This window comes from Amphiura filiformis, chromosome 8 (genome assembly GCF_039555335.1).
Source record: "Amphiura filiformis chromosome 8, Afil_fr2py, whole genome shotgun sequence".
Lineage (NCBI taxonomy): Eukaryota > Metazoa > Echinodermata > Ophiuroidea > Amphilepidida > Amphiuridae > Amphiura > Amphiura filiformis.
In genome coordinates, this window is record NC_092635.1 from 45397998 (window position 1) to 45419268 (window position 21271).

General features: G+C 35.9%; 1 protein-coding gene across 1 annotated transcript in view; it reads right to left on the reverse strand.

The window, feature by feature from the left end:
* The window catches only part of LOC140159110 (cGMP-dependent protein kinase 1-like), a 195901-nt gene that overhangs the window by 100651 nt on the left and 73979 nt on the right, over positions 1-21271 (reverse strand). The window contains exon 2 of the mRNA XM_072182462.1: positions 17899-18065. Within this exon, the coding sequence (XP_072038563.1) occupies positions 17899-18065 (167 nt within the window). The remainder of the gene's footprint in view (positions 1-17898; positions 18066-21271) is intronic.

Sequence of the window (21271 nt, forward strand, 5' to 3'; positions counted from 1 at the left end):
AGCAGCATGGCACGCTGGTTAAGTCTTTGCCTTTGGTGCGAGAGGTCTCGGGTTCAAATCTCCACAGGACAAAAAAAATCTGTCTCTCTGTGAAAAACGTGGAGCAGATGACCCATGATAAACCTTGCTACAGTCGGTCCTGATCATGGTAATAAGCTACACTTGCCTGTCCTGTAAAAATGCCCCAACCAGCTGTGTCTGGCGACCCACTTCACCAGGTCATTTGTGCCTTGATGAAGTTTTGTCAGCATTACCTGCTAGATTTCAGCTGCTAATACACAGATATGCTTGACATAAACCTGCAACACCAGAGACCAACAAGAATCAAGTAAACGAAGTAAGGGAACAAACCAGAATATAAATGAAGCCATGTAATTGTAACAAGAATAAATGTCAGAAAAAATCTAGTTTGCGTGTGGTCCATGATTGGTTAGTAGCACATAAAAGAAGACTGGTATATCTGGTGCCTTCATTGGAAAAAAGGAATCATAGAAAATGGTGGATGATGTTGGTACCTTAACAGGGTAAAATGCAACTTTTCTAAGCATTGACATGGTGCTTCAGCAAAGGAAGTTTCCTGCAAGTTTCGAGGCACAGTACATAGTGCTTCAGCAAAAGTTTTCCATTACTAAAACTTAAATCTTATGAGACTGTTTGTATGTTTGAATGTGAAAACTACCCATAGGGCATGCTATTTTCAACTGCGTTCAGAAATTCCTATCATCACAAAATTTTTCAACAAACCATCTCTGAGTTAGAGTGACAGGTGAAGTCACATGGGAACTACTTTCTTTATCTCTGACTAAAAATATGATCCCTTTCTATGATATCTGTGGCCCAGATTTCGGGCTGTACTTACTAAAAATGTGACTTATTTTCTCAAAATGTTGACTCAAATTCACAAAATTAGGCAAATTTTCTGATAAATTTGAGAGAATTACAAAAAAATTACAAAAAAGGGCCATCCTTATACCAGAAGGTCAAAATTGAGACATGTTACAGTAGTATGTCTCCGTATATAATAATAAAGCCCACATTTGGAACCTCTTTCCCTAAGCAAACTGGTTTTGTTCATATACCTTCAACCTTCATATACCTTTTGTTTAGTTTCTTATATTTTTAAAGCAGCTATAACTCTTAGGTGGAGATAGTTTTCTTACTCACATAAGACACAAGTATCATTCTATTTCCTCATAACCCTTTTAAGTCAAAATAGATTAATGTCCTTATCTAAATTAGTACAAATATAAGATTTCATATGCCAAAATGAATTCCATGAATGTACATGTGCATTGCCGCTACATTACAACTGAAGTAAAAATTGATAGATTATGAAAGAAGAAAATCCAAACAAGAAGAATCCAGTTTTCAGACATCCTTAACCCTATGGGCACTATGGTCTTTCTTAGAGTGCAGCACCCTGCCCAGTGATTGGTTAATTCCCAGTGTTGCCAAAACTTTTCAGCATCAAGGCGCGCGCATTGACTTCGCCAGGCAGCGGTAAAGGATTCTCAAGTAGCCCAATTTTTTAAGCTTCCAAAAAGCGCCCAATACCTGATATTTGGGCAGATTTACCCGATTTTAGAACGCAAAACACCCAATTGGGCGGAAAAGCACTTGACTTTAAAACTTCCATACTTACTGGGAAGTTACTGACCAATCAATAAATGGTCACAAAACCCATTGTAATTTCAATTTGGAACTTCAAAGACTCAAAACCTTTATAAATCGGCTAAATTGAAAGGAAAATACCTCAAATTACTGCCGCGGCCTGAGACTGGCAAAAGTAGCCCAATTTTAGACAAGTAGCGGCATGCTTGTTTGAGTAACGGCAAGTGATCGCCAAGTAGCCCAATTGTGCGCCTAAGGCGCGGCATTGGCATCACTGTTAATTCCCAGTCAACACAAATGGTTTTTGACATTATTCACAAAAGGTTAGAAAAGTTTGCCAGAAAATGTTTAAATGCCGCATTATATAAAGGGTATGTAAAGGGTATATAATGTCTTCATAATATTTTTTGAAAACTTTTTTGAACAATATTCTAAAAATAAGGTTATCTAAATGCTGTAGCAGTGTGGTTTCATACAAAACATTTTAAAACGTTTTCATGGCCTTTATAACCCCGACATTTAATGTTATTAAAACATTTTTACCAAAACCAAACCATAAATATATCCCATTTAAAACGTTTTAAAAAGTTTTGTGTTTGCTGGGTAATCGCATAATACAATCATCTGAGTAATGAAAATAGAGCTTTTACAAAGCCACACAAAGTAAAGACGAGAAAACGCTTCTTGCCAACTAGCTGAAAAGATTTATCCCTTTCAGCGCTAGTGACTATTCTTACCATATCTCTGATTTAGTCCATGGGCCAATACATGATACAACCCTCTTTGTAACCAATTAAAACATTCAAGTGGTAATGCCCATAGTGACCTATATAACATGTATAATGTTGACAGTTCTCAAATAGTGCCTCTCTTTTTTATTAGTGTAAGCAAAGATCTATAATAATATTCCATGTTGCACACCCATTCACTCTAGCTATACATCTTCCATGGCTCTGAACAAGGATATTTAGGGTACTTCACTTCAAGTGACCCCTAAGGAACATCATCCCCTGGATGTCAGGAAGTGAGGAGGTTATTCTCTTCCCAAGTAAACAGTGCCCGGACACAGTGTCTTTTGGTTTAGTGAAGAGTGTTTTGATATTTGTGTTGATTGCTAAAAGGGGTGGACATCATAATTGATTTCTCTACTAAACATCATCTGGCAATGAAGTATAACCATTAACCCTAATGCTACTAGACCATGCAAAACTGGGGAGGATAAAACAACCTTTTTCTTCATTCTCTTTCATTCCATCAAGGATGTGAGAGTTTCTCTTTTCAGCTGATTTCCTCTTTTTTTGTTGCCCCAATTTACATGTTTTCTTTTATTTTCAGCCCATATTTGGTATTTTTGCCCCGGTTTACGCTCTTTTTCAGCTTTTTAAAGTAATTTTCCTCTTTTTTGGTCTGGGGCCTCTCACACCCCTGTTCCTTCTACTTACTTAAACAAACAGTGAGGGAATTGGTGTTAACTAATACATATCCTTTTTGCTTACAGCAGACATGAGATGAATGGGCTACAATATATATTCGTACAAAGATTGATAGAAACAAAATTGTACAAAAGAAGCAGCATTCTGCAATGCATGGACCAACAGAGCCAAGCCAAGGGGCATGCAACCACAAGACGATATGGAACTCAAACCTGCGGCAATGTGAAGCTATGGTTCACTTATACTGTCCTACATCATGTGCTAAAGGTGGAGCAGTATTAGGACACATTTGAAAGAATTAGATTAGATGTTAAATGTCATAGAGGATGAAATAAAATCTTATGGAGTGCACTGGATCATGCTCTGTAAAGTCCCTGGGCTTAACCCTACTCACGGCCATGTCGTCTGCACGAACATGCGATGAATTTTTTACAAAATTTGTTGAAATTTTCTTGCAAAATTCCATTCTAGTATACAATTTAGGTCTGTATTAGATATTAACTTGATTTTAAGTACAAACAAGCCTAGTATTGGTTCAGGAGTCTTTATAGGCTACCTAACATTTCATATTTTCAGATGAATTTCTGCACAACCTGTTTTTCTCCTGTACATTGAAACACATGCACATCGTTCATTTGCAACATTAACCCCCAAAGGCTGTGTGATGTCAAGAAACATCCTTCAACTTGCTGATAAATGACTTGTGCCTTACAGCCTGAGATGTTTATGACAACATTGTGACTGGGTTTTCTTTCATCATGTTCAATATTACATAAAACATGTAGTTTGTTGTGCTACTGTAGCGATCGCAATGATCACATCCAAGTGAAAGATGTGCAAGCATTGCTACTACATTAAAGCAGCAAAACATTTAATGCTCTGCGTGCTAGATATAGGCTTCAACATAAAAAGGCCAAGATTTGAGATAATATATTCTCAAAATATCAAGAGCTATCTTAAGAACCACTGAACCAATACTAGGCTTGTTTGTACTCATTTTATTGCATTTTTCATGCTAATTATAAATATGGTCATGAAAATTTAAAATTCTGAAATTTTTGAATTTTTGAAAATGTTTGAAACTTATAGTCTGTAGTCGACACCCACATGGAGAGAGTTAAAGATATGATACCTTCAACATATTATACAATTAAGAACCTCACCAAAGAAAGGATATTGAAATTTTTTTATTTCAATGACATCTTTATAAAGGGGTGCCATTATAGCCCTCTTTTTGGATGTAATCAGAACCAATTCAACTACACCGTACTCACATAGTTATGTACTTGAAGAATAGCAACGCATAAAGGGTAATATTCCCTGTATACTTTTACACCGCTCACTAAGTACATTCAGCATCATTTTTTTCTCGGTTCTTCATCTTTAAATAACAAAATGTGCCTCCTCTTTCAATGCTGCACAAACCATGAGGGACTTAATCATGTTGTAGTTAAAACAACAAACAAGGTGCTGCAGCTTAAATATACAGAATAAATTTATGATGCGTTCAAGCACAATGAGTCTGATATTGACTAAAATCCATTTCCAAATATTTATAATATTATTTTAGAACTTAAAAGTTCTTAGCCTTATTTCACTGAAAACCCTATGTTTCTATCATTTTTTACTAGATTGTTAGCTATTGTTTTTACAAATTTTACTACAAAAATTAATGAAACACCAACACTTTCCTCCACATCTGCAAACTACAATCATAGCGGAAAAGGTTGCCACAGTAAATATAGTGTAAATTGGCCAACATCCTTCCCCGCTCCCCAATTACAATGTAGATTTGGACAACATCATCATCATTTCTACATTTTTAATCTCCCAACATTGAAAGATGGTGAGGGAGGTGGGGAAGGGGAGAGTGTAAGCTGAATTCAACTATTATACAAAGACAATGCAGAATTATAACATTTAGCTCTGGCTAGTACATGCCTTTTAACATTTTCTGTGATTTTAAAAAATTCTAAGTGAGGGGCAAAGCAGACAGAAGTTTATTAGGAAAATGGCCCACACCCCTTCCCCTAGCATTACCATCACTACAGCTGACAATTGTGGAGAGATCAACAAAAATTAATACACACATTCTTGAATGTTTTGTACAAACTATTTCACTGAACCAAAAGTACTTCCAAGCAGTCTTGGCAGCAGAAATAAAAAGCCTAATCTAGTAACGCTCGTTCACTTAGTCAATTGTAATTTTCTTCCCGGGAAACAGTTTTCCACAGAGTAAAGATGAGATAGAGTAAAGAAAACACTTCTTGCCAACTAGCTGAAAGCCCTAGCAAGCTTCTGCAAAGAGTTTAAACCACAAGGAATGAATAGCATATATAACATGTAAATGTTACCCATCCCTAGCGGGACTCCTCCTCTTACACGATGACCTTTTCTACCATTCTGTGCCATCCTCAGTGTTATCTATTTTACAAGCTCTTACGACCTACTTGATCTAGAGCTTGTTTGTCTAGAATACCTCTTGGCATTGGTGACAACCTCTTGCTAGGACTGGTCATTTTTCACTCCAGGGTGACTTACTGATACGCAGCATAAATTTTAGGTCAACAACTGCGATGTACGTTTATGGCATACAAGATTCACGGTGACAAGGATGTGTTGAAATTACGAGACAATTGCCCACGTGCTGTAAGACTACTTATGGGTGCCCGCAGGATCACGTTTGGGTGGAAAATTTGTCAACTTCCTTTACATCTTACTTTTAAAGTACTGTAACAAAAATATATGAAAGTATACATCTTTGGAGAGGAAATGATGAAAGGAATTCAACTGGACCTTTGAAATTTAAAAAACAATCACCCATTTTAAAAAAAGGTTCAAACAAATTTTTCCCGCCAAAACTTTCCTCATCCAGAAGGTTTTCATATGTTGTGACTCCATAAATGTTAGTACGTTAGGGATGTGTCTTGTGATATTTAAAGGCTCTATCAGTAATACTTGTGAAAGTGTAAAACTATTTAAAATTGGTAGGGATAGGTCCCGGGTTCAATTCCTTGTAGGACAAAAAAATCTAATCCGCTCTCCCTGTGGCTCATATGGTAAACGCGGGGCAGATGACCCATGATAAAAGACCTCATTACAGTCAGTTCCGATCAGGGCAATAAGCCAGATTGTTGGCTACACTCCAGTAAAAATGCCCTGGCCAGCTATCTACAGTGACCCCCTTCACCAGGTCACCTGTGTCTGGCCAAAGTTTCATCAACGTTATCTCCTAGATTTCCCCTGCTAATGCCTAGATAGGCTTGACATAAAAATAAACCTATTCCAGAACATTCACAATATAGTGCTCCAAAAATTGTATCACTAATGGAAATGCTTTGTGAAAATAAGCACTTTACATCAACCATTCTAACAAGCCTTTAATATGAGGAGGAGTGTTTCATTTCACAATAACACTACAGTAACAAAAACACACATATGCTCATTGATATTTATGCATAGCAAAATGCACTACGGCAATGACGCTCAACATGCCGCATTTCATTCATTATAAATAGCTCTCTTTTGAGCTACACAGTCATTAGTAATTCAGTATTTTGACACAAAAGTGAGGCTTAACGTCCTAGATACACAACGGGCAGACATCTTTAAGCCTACAGGGATTTATCTTCTTTAAAGTCATTGACCATTGTGTTGTGAAATATGAGATGTTATTAAGTGGCTCTATATCATATTTGATCAGAGATGCATAAAGATTTTATTTCCCCTGTACCTTTTCAAAAAAAGGAATTATGTCATGCCAACTGGCACATCCTATCATTGTCTGTGGTTGTATTCAACAAATGCCTGAAAACTTAACCTGTTCTGGATTAAACCATATAAAACCACATTAGTCCTCTAAATTTGCTAGAATTTTAAATAAAAGTTTTTCTCTTTTTAATGACCGTCGCTAGAGAAGCAGGAGATACTGGCTACGCTGCCCAGGGGTCCCAGGGTTCAAATCTTGGTCAAGCATGGACAAAATGTTTTTCTAGACTTGATCATGTTGAGAGAAAGAATAAATTGTGATCATAGCACTCCTGTTGCTTGCTATACAAATGGTGAATCCATTTACACATTGCAGTATTAGCAAAATGAGGATGATCCATTTTCATCACAATTTTTTCAACTTTGATTGAATGATCCACTGCTTAAATGTTGAGTTCTATGCAATTTAGTGTTCTCTTTTTGACAGGATTCTCTCTGATTTGACATGCAGGCAAAATGTGGATTAATAAAAAAAAAAAAAAGAAGCCATATTAAAAGGACAATCAGTATTTTGATAAACCAGAACACCCTAAGATTCATCAAGCTTTATTTTGTATGAATAAGATAATAAATTGGATGTGAAAATAATCAAATATATAACAAACGTAACATAATTAAATTCAAGCAAATTGCTATATCTACTGAAGATAGTAGATAAGAATGTGTATAAATTCAAGCAATTTGCTATCTACTGAAGATAGCAGATAAGAATATGTATAAATTCACATAGTTTACTATCTACTTGAGATTATACATAAATTCAAGCAACTTGCTATCTACTGAAGATAGCAGATAAGAATATGTATAAATTCACATAGTTTACTATCTACTTGAGATTATACATAAATTCAAGCAACTTGCTATCTACTGAAGATAGCAGATAAGAATGTGTACAAATTCAAGCAATTTGCTATCTACTGAAGATATGAATGCATATAAATTCAAGCATCCTGATGTCTACTGAAGATAGCAGATAAGAATATGTATAAATTCAAGCAATTTGCTATCTACTGAAGATAGCAGATAAGAAAATATTTATAAATTCAAACAATTTACTATCTACTGAAGTTTATGCATAAATTCAAGCAACTTGCTATCTACTGAAGATAGCAGATAAGAATGTTTATAAATTCAAGCAATTTGCTACCTACTGAAGATAGCAGATACTAATATGCATAAATTCAAGCAACTTACTATCTACTGAAGACAGCAGATAAGTTATTTGCTTATTTGTAATACTTTATAAACAAACACGATGTAGCATGATCATATTGACCTACCGTAAACGTTCGCCTAATGGCGCTTTTGGATTCTTAGAAATGTGAGAGCGCCATCCTTGTAAAATCTCAACAGCATTAAGGATACGTGTATGTTAAATTGAGCAACCTGGACATAATGCCTCAGAAAAAATATTGTGACATGACTCAATACTTTAGGTCACTAGGTTAGTTGCTAGAGCAGCAAATGTTTTGGGGTTTCTTCAGGTATTCTTTCTCAAAGTGCCATTGGACTTAATTTGTAACTCGATTAATACGTTATACCTAATTTATTTTGGTAAATCTTTTTATAACATTGTAATTTCTTCATATTTTTTTAATATTCTTCAGTTCAAAATTACACCCTGCTATTGTCTGACCCGTTAGCTCAGTCGGTAGAGGGTGCGCCTTGAATGGTGAATGGTACTTGTTCGAATCTTGATTTCTGCTCCCACTTTTATGTGAAGAAGGGTCAAGAAATGTTTTTGGATTTTGTCCCCATTTTACTGAACGAGTATTGTGAATTTTTTAATTTAATTTTAATTTTTTTTTTATAGATAAATAGGCACTGCGAACAAACGGCAACAAAAACCGCTGACAAAATTTGCTCCACCTGCTACCTAGCAATGCGTGATATAGGCCTATTCCACTACATTTAACAGTTAAATGACCTTTAAAAAATAGAACGGCCTGAATGTTTCAAATTGTGTAACTACATTACTTTATTCATTTATGCATTATAAATGATCAGCTATTTTCTTTTCTTAAAAGGATCGAACCCAAGTAGATCAGACCATTGATCATATAACTATCAGACCACGAAGTAGTTACGTAACTCCGTGATGGTATCGGAACCAAGCACTGTTTGTATGGCGATCATTACGATCACGCTATTTTGGTATGCCTTTTTGTGTGCTGATTGTTTCGATCGTGGTTCATTACTTAAGCGCGTGATCCCGTTGACATAGTAACATTACGTAACTTCGATACCGGGCTGCGATACTGAATAGTTGTTGAGTGCACATAATATGGAAAGCCATTAGGGTATTGTGTGCCTGCCAAAGCGCCTTATTGTGTTGTGGAATCCTAGTTTATCGATTGGCTCCAAACAAAGGATTTTAACCGGTTTACAAGGATAGCCCCCATAGTGCAGTCCATTCAATCAAATGTTGTAATCAACCTATTTGATCGTAGTGCATTTTGTTATGAGTGTGAGACGAACTGTCGTGGTAGATGCAATCATGCTTTTGTTGAATGCATTTGAGTAGTCCGCCATATTTATGGGATGATACGTCATATGCACAGCCTCTATTCAGTTGGTCGTTGCATGATTTTGTTCGTTCACTCATTCAACGAACGAGTATTATTGGGGCAGAGGTTATCTTTTGAATCCTCTTAGAGGGCTATCATTTTTTTCGAAAGGGGGGTCCCAAATTTACAAAAAATCTGCGTCAATAAAATTTTATGATCCCAAACCCCAAAATTGTATTGAAATCAGTCTTTTGGAATAAAATAACACACTTTCTGTGGTCATCGTGTGACTCCCTACATTTTGGTCATAAAACATTTTATGACCTATTATTCTTTCCAAGACCCCCGTATATTTGGGACCCCCCCTTTCGAATAAAATGATATACCTTATGGCCACTGATGCATAGGCAAGGACACTCACGCTGAATTGAAAGACTTGTCGACGCGACAGTTCGTCTCACACACATAACAAATGCCTATACAATCAAATAGGTTCATTACAACATTTGATTGAATGGATTGAGTTACTCTAAAATGAAACGATAAAAAACAAAGAATCATGAAAAAAAAGACACATACAAGATAAAATAATAAAATTATATAAACAATGTTAAAGATAAAATCAAGAAAATAGAAAATAAAATTTCCTCAAATCAGAAAAAAAACATTGACAGACATCATAATCTGTCAGAAATTACTGCATGAGATTCGAACCATCAATCTTCTACACACGTTATCTTTATCCTCGCACTATAGTCTAATGCTCTGCTCGCTGGGCCACAACGTATCAGGTGAATGATTACCGCATTATCAAGAACAAGTTTGTTCGATCTTGTTCATAATTGTATGTGTCGATAGGTTTCACCCTTTAACTACACGTGCCCTTAATACTCAGTGATAATAGTCGGCTTTTACAGGGATGGCGCTCTCTCATTTCCATGAACTCCAGAGCGCCATTAGGCGAACGTTTACGGTATTTGTTCATGTTGATCATTTGATAGCGCAGTTAGGCGAATGGCAAAATATTTTATACAGAAAATCCCGGATTGCCCCCTTTAACAGGTGTACACACTTTGTCCACCTGTTATCAGGTACATCACGCATAACATCATGATCACAACCAACCTTTTCATTTTCCAACTCATTTGATGCACGAGGCATCGTTCAGAAATGACCGTGCATTCAAATGAAAGCACTTAGCAGTCTTAGTGGTCATTTTATGTGTAAGAGTGACTACAGGGAATATGGGATTTACCCGTTTACACCATGTATAGAGGCAGAATCTCTGACTGTGCGCGGGCAAAGAGTGCCTGTAGAGGCCGACCGGCACTAGTTTGTCAAATCTATTCATCATTAATGGCATCACACTTGTAAAATGCATCAGCACGTTTTCTCGTCAGTTTGCTCACCTTGGGAAAGTTTACTGTCCGCACGGTTTTGCAATGAGGATGACAACTTGTGTTGATATTACGCTATGTTAGAGGTGTCAACTACTGGTGGAAACCGTGGCGATGAATTATATGTCTGAATCATGGAGGAGTGATAACAAAATTATGAGTGGTTTAATGCAAGCTGGCTGTGTTTGTTTATTGTACAGAAGTTGAAAACAGAAGCTTAGCAACATAGGGGAATGTCTCCCATCAATTGAAAATTTCTTGATGCAAGCTGGCTGTGTTTGTTTATTGTACAGAAGTTGAAAACAGAAGCTTAGCAACATAGGGGAATGCCTCAAATCAAAGTGAAAATTTGAATATTTTCTTTCAAATATAACCACTGAGTGTCTTCTCCATCTGGTTGTGCCCCTCAAATAGTCCCAGTATCACCCAGTGAATGACATATGCTACACAAACCTTCAAACCTGTCTTTAGTACTAGAACTATTTTTAGAACCCTTAAACTATACCTGATAGTTTTCATGAAACACAGTTTGAACATTTCCAACAATTTTTCATGTTCAAACACATGCACAACAAATTTTAGTTTTCTATAAATGCTGAGTGTAGAACTAAATCAAATATTGGGTTATTCCAGTTGAAATCCAGATACCCTTATGGAAGACATGACCTTAAATATTCCACACAGGGAGTGTAAATTTCAAATGGAGCCACCTGAATGAGTAACTCCACATGAAATCTCTGTATGGGAGATTAAGCTTAAGGTCATGTCTTCCATAGCAAGTGTATAGATTTCAACAGGAATAGCCCATTTCAAATATAAAACATTTTGCCACATTTTACACATTGTCTGTAAAGCATTAAGCATTTTGTTGATTTTCACCTACAAATTAGCACATTCATCTGAAATGTCAAATATATATGCCCTTGAACAAACTTGATTTCTAATCGATAACAACAAAACATAATTGCCATTTTTTATATAACAACCCACCTGGCTACACAAGTCATCAGCGGTCACTTGCAATATGCATTCAATTCAACACTAATACATTTGAATTTACAATAACAGTCCAAGCTTAAATATTTTGCCTCTCCCCGCAGAGAAAAATGGATTTACAACACCTTATGTAATACTCCAGGGTATTTTGCAGCATTTGTATTGATCTACGGCAGGAAAAAATGTGAACGAAGTAAGCAAAATCAATCTTACACATATCTGCGGGAAATCATATGGAATAATTACATATATGTATGTTTGTTTGCTGTACATTTACAAAAGTGAATATCATTTTAAACATATGGATTTGGGAATTTGATTTTATGCTGGTTGTTAGTTCGGGACACACTGAGCCTGTTCAATTTCCTGGTGATAAAAGTAAATAAGTGCGGTTTAAGGTTGACAATGTTGAATATCTATATATCGTTCCAAAAGGTAATTTATGAAAGTCATTTAGTTATTGCTGGGTAGTTTACAGTCTAGTGACAACAATACATACAATTGTTGTTAAATCCAAGCATATTGGTTTCTTTTGAAGATAGTAGATTAATTCAAGCAACATGCTATCTACTGTAGATAGCAGATACAAATGTGTGTAATTTGCAGTCTACAGATACCAGCACATACAATTGTTGATAAATTTGATAAACTTGCTGCCTTCTGAAGACAGCAGATACAAATTTGGATAAATTTACCCAACTTGCTATCATCTGTAGATAATAGATAACATCTAACATTTTGGATACAGTCAAGCAACTTACTACCTACTGAAGATAGCAAGCAGATGGGACTTGCTGTCATCGAAGATAACAGTGTGAATATATTCAAATAACCAAATAAGAGAATGGGCAACAACTATCTACTGAAGATAGCATATAAGACTGTATAAATTCAAGCAACTTGCTATCTACTGAAGATAGCAGATAAGAACATTTATAAATTCAAGTAACTTGCTGTCTACTGAAGACAGCAGATAATGAGCATAAATTCAAGGAACTTGCTGTCTACTGAAGATAGCAGATAAGAATGTGCATAAATTCAAGTGACTTGCTGTCTACTGAATATCCAGGGTTATGATTCAAACTTGATTCAAACTCTACATAAACACAAGTGGAACATGTACAAAGAAATAAGAGTGTCATTTGATGAAATGAGGTGATATATCATGTTGCAAAGGATTCTTGGAAGGGTAATCTTCTCAGATTCAAGCAGATGAAAAACAAGTTTCAGTGTTTGTCACATTATATTTACTAAATCCACTTCCTCCAACCATGTTCTCAATAACCAATGACCCAAGGCTACAGCAAAAGTAACATTTATCCTTCAGTAAGAGCCTTAAAAGAATCACCTTTTGCATAAAAACAATGGTGACAACAACATACAAGCAGAATTCCTCTCTTTTATTGATAGGGCTATTCCAGTTGGAATCCATACACCCCTATGGAAAACATGACCTTAATCTTCCACACAGGGAGTATAGATTTTTAATGGAGTGACCCATTCAGGTAGTCCGATTTGAAATTCACACTACTGAAGATTAAGGACAAGTCTTCCACAGGGGGTGTATAAATTTCAACTCACTGGAATTGCCCAATTTGTTATTCAGCTGTTGCAGCTTTCAACTACTCTATCAATTTATCTGTAATCACCAGAACTTTCCATCACAGTGAAACATGCAATTGTCTGTTCACAAGGTTAATCGCAAGGACTTGTTATCGCCATTTTTTCTTCTTCTTTTGACGCTATTTGGTTATTTTAAAGCATTCGTGACACATTGACACACGATCGTGACAACAGCATGAAAACAACAATGTCATTTGCTTGCATTTGAAAAATGCTATCGTCACCCGTCTTTGTTTTCATTTGTCTACTACAATAGCTTGATAAATCAAGCTCACATCTGAAAAGCAGTAGGTTCTCTCTGATGTGTAAACAACATTGTTCCAAAGAGATTGAAGAAAAAAATACCTTCCTGCAAAACAATTAGGAGTTTATTCAGATAACACAAAAGGAACAACCACCGTCTCTTGAGTATGCAGTGCGACAAAATAATGCTATATAATGCACTCAACAGCATTATTTTATTGCCAGAAAAAAATCTACACTTCGATCTTTTTTTCTCTCCGAATACATTTGTCCTTGGAGAATATTTTTACTTTGAAGGAAAAGGATCTGCCTAAACTATAATGTAGAAATCACTATATCTGAAATCACTGACACTGTCTGTTATCTCAAGTATATTATATATGATGTGATCGAGCAAAATCAGTCGGAACTTGGAAATATTGATTTTGAGATATAGCCACACAAAGGAAATATATACTTTTGTTTCCTGTTGTTTTGGAAACTCTTTAATTGCTCATTGCTTTGGAACTGGTTGTTCAATTTCAATGGGGTTTTCTGCAAAATCCAGATTTGTAAATGCTCCTTACTATCCTATAAGAAACTGAAAATTTAATATTTCCGAGTTCTGATTGATTTTGCTTGATCGCATCACATATGCAATTGAACTAGCATTTTATTTGATACCTTATGTCACAGAAAAAAGAGTATTGCATTTTATATTTGGCTTAACATGTATATAAGTGAATAACAAATTTGACAAAAAAAGAAAACAGGGGCCCATTGATTGCTAGAGTCCAGTGATCACCCCTTCCCTATTACCATGTGGAGTCCACTGATTTGCATTCAGAATCTGAGCTAAGAGATACTTAGGTCCAAGTGATCAGACTTCATAAGCCAGCAGGCTACTAAAAGTGGATCCATTTTATTGATTTATTTTTCTAGGTGATGTACAATGTGAAATTGTAAGCACTGGTATATAGGACTAATTGGGCTTAAGTCTGATGGAAGCCTGATCACTAGCGTGGCCATGCTTCGAGAAACCGGCATTTGGAGGTTTCAAAACCTTTCTTTGTGGGGTTGAGACATACTGAACCACAAGGCCAGGCCCACCTGTGAGTTCAATCAAGAGTTTTATCATGAGTGCCTTTTCCAGCCGAATTCTCTTACTTGTTGTTCAGAGTCATGTTCAACTTTGTGTGTGGATACCACTGTTGTAAAGTTTCTCGGTTTGGATTGCAATTTACATTATATCAAAGCCCAATAATCACTATAAAATTGTTTTTGTAGCTACCTAACTCTAAAGAGATGAAAAGCTCCTTAGGTTGGATTGCAATACATTTGTATCAAAGCCCAATAATCACTATTTAAGATGTTTCATAGTTAAATGAAGAGCTTTGCCACCTGCCCCTATGGCTACTGATTGACTTGCAGTCATCTCTAAGCGATTTACTGCTTTGGGCAAAGAGGTGGAATGATCGATATATTGGATTGCTGTTGGTCACCGCTGATATTGCTGGCCTGATAGTATACTGACGTAAAAATTGTCATCAGAGCAGCAAGCGGCATGAAACCAGCATATGACAGTTTGAGAGAGAAAGACAGACAGACAGATAGATAGAGAGAAAGACAAAGACAGACAGGCAGACATACAGATGGAGACAGAGACAAAGACAGACTGACAGGCCTTATTTTGTTTGTACATTATAGCAAGCATGCACACACATTTGTGCAGGTTTGACAGGTTGAATAGGATTCAATCTTTCACTACAGAAATCCTTTTCAGAGAGCTGAGCTTTTGGTACCCCATCGAGTGACATCTTCAGAGCATAAATAAACAAGAACTGAGAGGCTGTTGGTAAAGGCAGGTATAATGCTCGGGTATATGGCCCCTTGCCCCCTTTGGCATTATGTCTGTTCATATTTACCCATATGCCTATACTGAGAGAGAGAGAAAAAAGTTGGGTATCAGAGCATTCCTCTTACATTCAACTTATTGGGCTATTCCAGTTGAAATCCATACACCCCCTATGGAAGACATGATCTTGATCTTTCACACAAGGGTTACCTGAACGGGTGACTCAACTGGGATAGCACACTTCTCTCAACAATGAGCAAGCTTTAAGAAAGTAACAACTATTTCTCTTAATAGAACCCTATCCTGCACATATTAGCTGAATCGGTTTAACTTTCTCATGCACACCTATGTGGTGGTAATTCCTATGAATTATTAATGTACCTGGATATATTACACTACTCAAAGAATTGAAAGGATCAGAATCTGACAATCTTGATTTTACCTTCTTTTATTTTTGTTCTTATGGTGCTAACCAAGGTGTTTTCAGTGTCACAGGACATATACTTGGTAATGCAAGTATTCTGTAGCCTAAACGTTACTGAATGACATGACACTCATCTGATTTACAAGGTTAATGCTGTTTTTGCAAAATGCTAATAAATCAGTTTAAATCCTTTAATTTCTTTTAGTGTATACACTGAACCAAGCTATTTTTAGTTTATTCTACAAATCTTGAGAGTCTGCTTTTTTGCATACATATGCACACCCAACATACAGAGAAAGAGAAAAGCTAAATACATTTCAAGTTGCCCTTGCCTTGTCTGATGAGAATTAAAGATACATTGATCAGAAACCCAAGGAAGGAACAAAATCAAAAGTTGCAATTTAATGTTCTAATCAGTGGAAAGCACAGTGCTAGTTCTCTTGTTCAAGAACACTTCTGAAACCTTCTGACATTTCCACTCCTTATCTATCTCCCACTTCCACTACTGACCTTTTCTTTCATAATCAAATTTTAACCTCCTGACCAATCTATACTCTTGCTCTTTTCTAAACAAAATTTTAAATGGCAATTAGGTTTCTTTTCATCCAATACACCCACTAGAGATCTACAGTTGCTTCATGTTGATACCATTTGACATTGGGCTTTGGGCTATTCTAGTTGAAATCCATACATCCCTATGGAAGACATGACCTTTACCTTCTACAGGGGGGTTGTTGATTTCAAATGGAGTTACCCATTCAGGTAACTCCATTTGAAATTCACACTCCCTGTGTAGAAGATTAAGGGTGTAGGCTACATGGATTTCAACTGGAACAGTCCATTTTGTGCATTCACCTCCATACTTCATCAGTATACACAATTGAGACCCCATTCCATTACCAGAAAACCAGGAAGAACACATCAATATGTTGCATTCTGATATTCATTCATTCATTTCATTTCATATTTATTCAAAATAACATTTCAAAGTAATATTTCAAAGTAATATTTGAATTACAGCTGCAGAGAGTAATAAATAAGCTTTACAATAAAACCAACTTGGTTTTATATTTCATTAAAACCAATTTGGTTGTATATTTCTGCAGATAAAATTCAATTTGCATTGAATTGGAATTAATAAAAATCAACAGACAATAGAAAATTCCAGTTGAAATCCATACACCCCCTTTGGAAGACATGACCTTAATATCCCCCACACAGAGGGTGTGTAATCCAAGTGGGGTATACCTGAATGGGTGACTCCATTTTAAAGGAGTATTTCATGATCCTAGCATCCTATTTTTATGACATTTTTAGTAGATATCAACAAAAAAAAAGCTAATTCCCAAAATGTCAGTTGTTTCTGATTTTGCAAAATTTGCGAGATATGCATGATTATGTGTATTACACTGCTACATAAGCCAGTGTAATAATTTCTTTCTGGTGCACAAATGGAATAGCACATTGATAATAAAGCACTATGTATACCAAAACAAAACCTGTCTGGAAATTACGGCTGCCAATATGTTCCAGCACTATGGATCACAATAGCCTCATCCCAATGGCATAGTTCAACAACCTCAACTAAAGAAACATTGTGCAAAATTTGACCTCAAATTGCAGATTATGAGTTTTTGTACCCAAATTTTCAAAGGTCATTCATTGAATGTACAAATGTATTGGGGTTAAAGAACTTTGTCCTGATAGGTGAGCATGTTGTGGATCCTATACATTGTATACCTTCCTCGAGTCAGTACAATCAAATCAAATTTTGAGATTTTCTCAAAAACTGTAAATTTTTGCAGGAATCTCTTATGCTAGTTAGATTCCTTGCATCATTTCCTTTCTGAAAATGTATACTTTTATATAGGCTACTTCTCCGTTACATTTAAAGATACGATAAACACAATATCAAAATTACATAATAGTGCACGTTTGATGGGAACTTGTCTCATTTGTCCAACTCAATACTTGACCAATTTTCTCTACTTCACCAATCTATCTATTTATCCTCCTCTTTTTTCTAACCCCTCTAGTCTATTTTTCGCATCATTGATCTTACCTTCCAGGACGTACACGAGCGAGCCCACATCGCCTTCCTTAATAATACAGCTGCCCTGACTGTATTCCACCGGGTACATGCAATCATTGATCTCCTGGATCTGTGAAAGTTCAAGATTCTTCATAAAATCATTGTCAAGGATGGCGTTCTTGATACATTCTCGTGCACTGCAAAGAAACAAAAACAGACAAGCGATATTAATGTTCTGCCTGCTAGCCATATAGGCTTCAACAGAAAAAGTCCCAAGTTTTGAGATATTTTCTCAAAATATAAAGAGCTATCTTAAGAACCACTGAACCAATACTAGACTTGTTTGTACTCATTTGAATGCATTTTTCAAGCTGATTCCAAATATGGTCATGAAAATGTACAATTCTGAATTTTTCGATTTTTTGATTTTTTTTAAAAACTTGTCATCTGCATTCGACACCCACATGGAGAGAGTTAATGGATGTGTCAGAGATTTATGCGGAGATATATTTTTAAATAAATAAACATCGCATATATGTAGAGAGATGTAGATTTGTGCGGTGATTTGGTGTGTGATATCACAGATTTATGGGGAGTTGAAGTATTTTACACCCAGGGGGTTGCTATTCAAGAAATATATCGGTGTTTTTTTGCAAACTCAGCAAGTACCATGTCTTATGCTGTACTTGATTAGCATATAGCAGAATACCAAATGTTACTGGAGCTGTATATTCAGTAAATCTTTTGAAAATATTATAAACTGACTCTAAAAGGTTTCAAACTTAAATTTTCTTCCGGCAACTTCAGCAGACAGCGTTTCTGTTTCAAGAAGGATTTTTGCTGGAAGGTTAACTTCCTTTGCTCATTGTACATAAATGCGAAACAGAAAAATCCCTCTACTTGCTCGCAGCGCATAAATGCACTGGTAGCACAAGTCCATGGCAGCCATCTTGGATATGCAAATGAGGAAAAACATATTACAATCATTTCTTAAACATTTCAAATGACTGTTCCTCATTCCAGTTTTTAAATTCACCATTACCATGTTTAATGCACATCCAAGATGGCTGCTCATGTCATGGCAACATGAGCAGCCATCTTGGATACACAGGAAATGGGGATATTCCCATTTATGGAATATGTGTATGAAGTGATACATTTTTTTTGGGGGTATAGGGTATTGTGGATTATATTTGGTCACAAATGTGTATGCATAAACTCTTGTATCGGAGTAATGTCCCCTTGGATTTTCCATCAATCCATCGGTGGAACGATACACCATCGATGCTTCAAATACATCAGTCAGTATATCATCTAACATTTTATATGAACTGTAAATTACACAAATGTTATGATACTTATGTTACACTGACATGAACAAACTATTTGTAATGTCTGTAGTATTTTCTTGCTGATTTATTGATGATATGGTAAGGTTTGTTTACATCATAAAACTGCTAGAGACCTTTTCCCTACCCCAAACTACCCCCAAAGTTTTGTATTGAGAGCAAGAGATACTGTCTTCAGTACACAGTAAGTGACTGCAATTGAACAATACTCTTATCTGCTATGACCATAGGCAGTAAATTTATTCAATGTCATATTGTAATCTGTTATCTTCAGTAGACAGCAAATTAGTTGAATTTGTCCGTATCTCTTATTTACTATCTTCAGTAGACAGCAAGTTACTAGAATTTATCCATACCTCTTATTTACTATCTTCAGTAGACAGCAAGTTACTAGAATTTATCCATACCTCTTATTTACTATCTTCAGTAGACAGCAAGTTAATAGAATTTGTCCACGCCTCTTATTTACTATCTTCAGTAGACAGTAAGTTGTTTAAATATATTCAAACTTCTATCGGTTATGTTCAGTGACAAGCATAGTTTCAATCTTGGCGGGTATGAATTCTATCTGCTATCAGATTTGTCAATATCTGCTACCTACAATATAAAGCATCTTACTTTTTTAATTTGTCCATACTTTAATTGCCAAGTTGGTTGAATATTTCATATTATCACATTTTTTATGTTATCTTCAGTAGGCAAGTTACCTAAATGTATACATATTCTTATCTGCTATCTTCAGTAGACAGTAAGTTGCTTGAATTTATCAACATTTTTGCTATCTTCAGAAGACCGCAAGTTGCTTCAATTTGACAACACTCTTATTTGCTATCTTTAGTAGACAGTTGGTTGAATTTATCCACATTCATCTGCTATCTTCAGTAGACAGCAAATTGCTTGAATTTATACACATTCATATCTGCTATCTTCAGTAGATAGCAGTTGGTTATGCATATTTTTATCTGCTGTCTTAAATTTATACACATTCTTATCTGCTATCTTCAGTAGATAGCAAGTTGGTTATCCATGCTTTTATCTGCTGTCTTCAGTAGACAACAACTTGCTTAAATTTATACAAATTCTAATCTGCTTTCTTCTGTAGACAGCAAGATGACTGAATTTGTCTGCACTCTTGTTTACTATTTTCAAGTGACTTGCTGTATATCCACACTTTTATCTGCTATCATCAGTAGACAGCAAGTTGCTTGAACACCGGTATATATTCACACGTCTATTCTATCTGTAGCAGACATCCACTTCTACAAAATGGCAAGTACGCTTAACATGAGATGTGATCAAACAAAATGAGTCGGATGTCAGACATTATTGATTTTGAGATATAGCCAATAATAGTAACAACTTCCTTTTTGTTTTATTGTTCTGAGCAACACTAAAATTACCATATTTCTGGAACCGTTAGTCTAATTATGATGGTGTTTTCATCAAAATAAAGCTTGCAGAATGGCTCATGTAATGAAATTGAAAACTGAATTTTAATTTTGATCAGCATGAGACTTGTTTAGCTTAATTGCATCACATATGCTGCTCCCTTTTGAGGTAGCCATAATCCTATATGATCCCACAGGTCCGATTTCTTGAAGCTTGGCTGGTGGTCATGCTTCCCACGCTGACAGGCTAGCCCTACCAATGTGGATCCATTTTATTGATTCATCTTTCTAGATGATGTACGATGTGAAATTGTAAGCACTGGTATATATGACTAATTGCGCTTAGGCCTGATGGCTTAGGAAGCCTGGCCACTAGGCATTTTTCTAGAAACTGGCCCATATACACCACATAATCAAGTTTGTCTACTGATGTTACCAAATCAGATTAATAATGTCCATGTCCATGTCACATGAAAGTGGATTGTAAAGACCATCATTACACCTCAACACTCTTACATCCTCTCATCTCATAAAGCAACGTAAATAAGCTCAACTTGACAATAATTGTGACACAATCTGATCCAACTGGGTCAAATGAAGTAATTTTTGAAAATTGAGTTATTATGTATGGTCATCAACTTATCCAGTGTAACCTTATAGTATGTT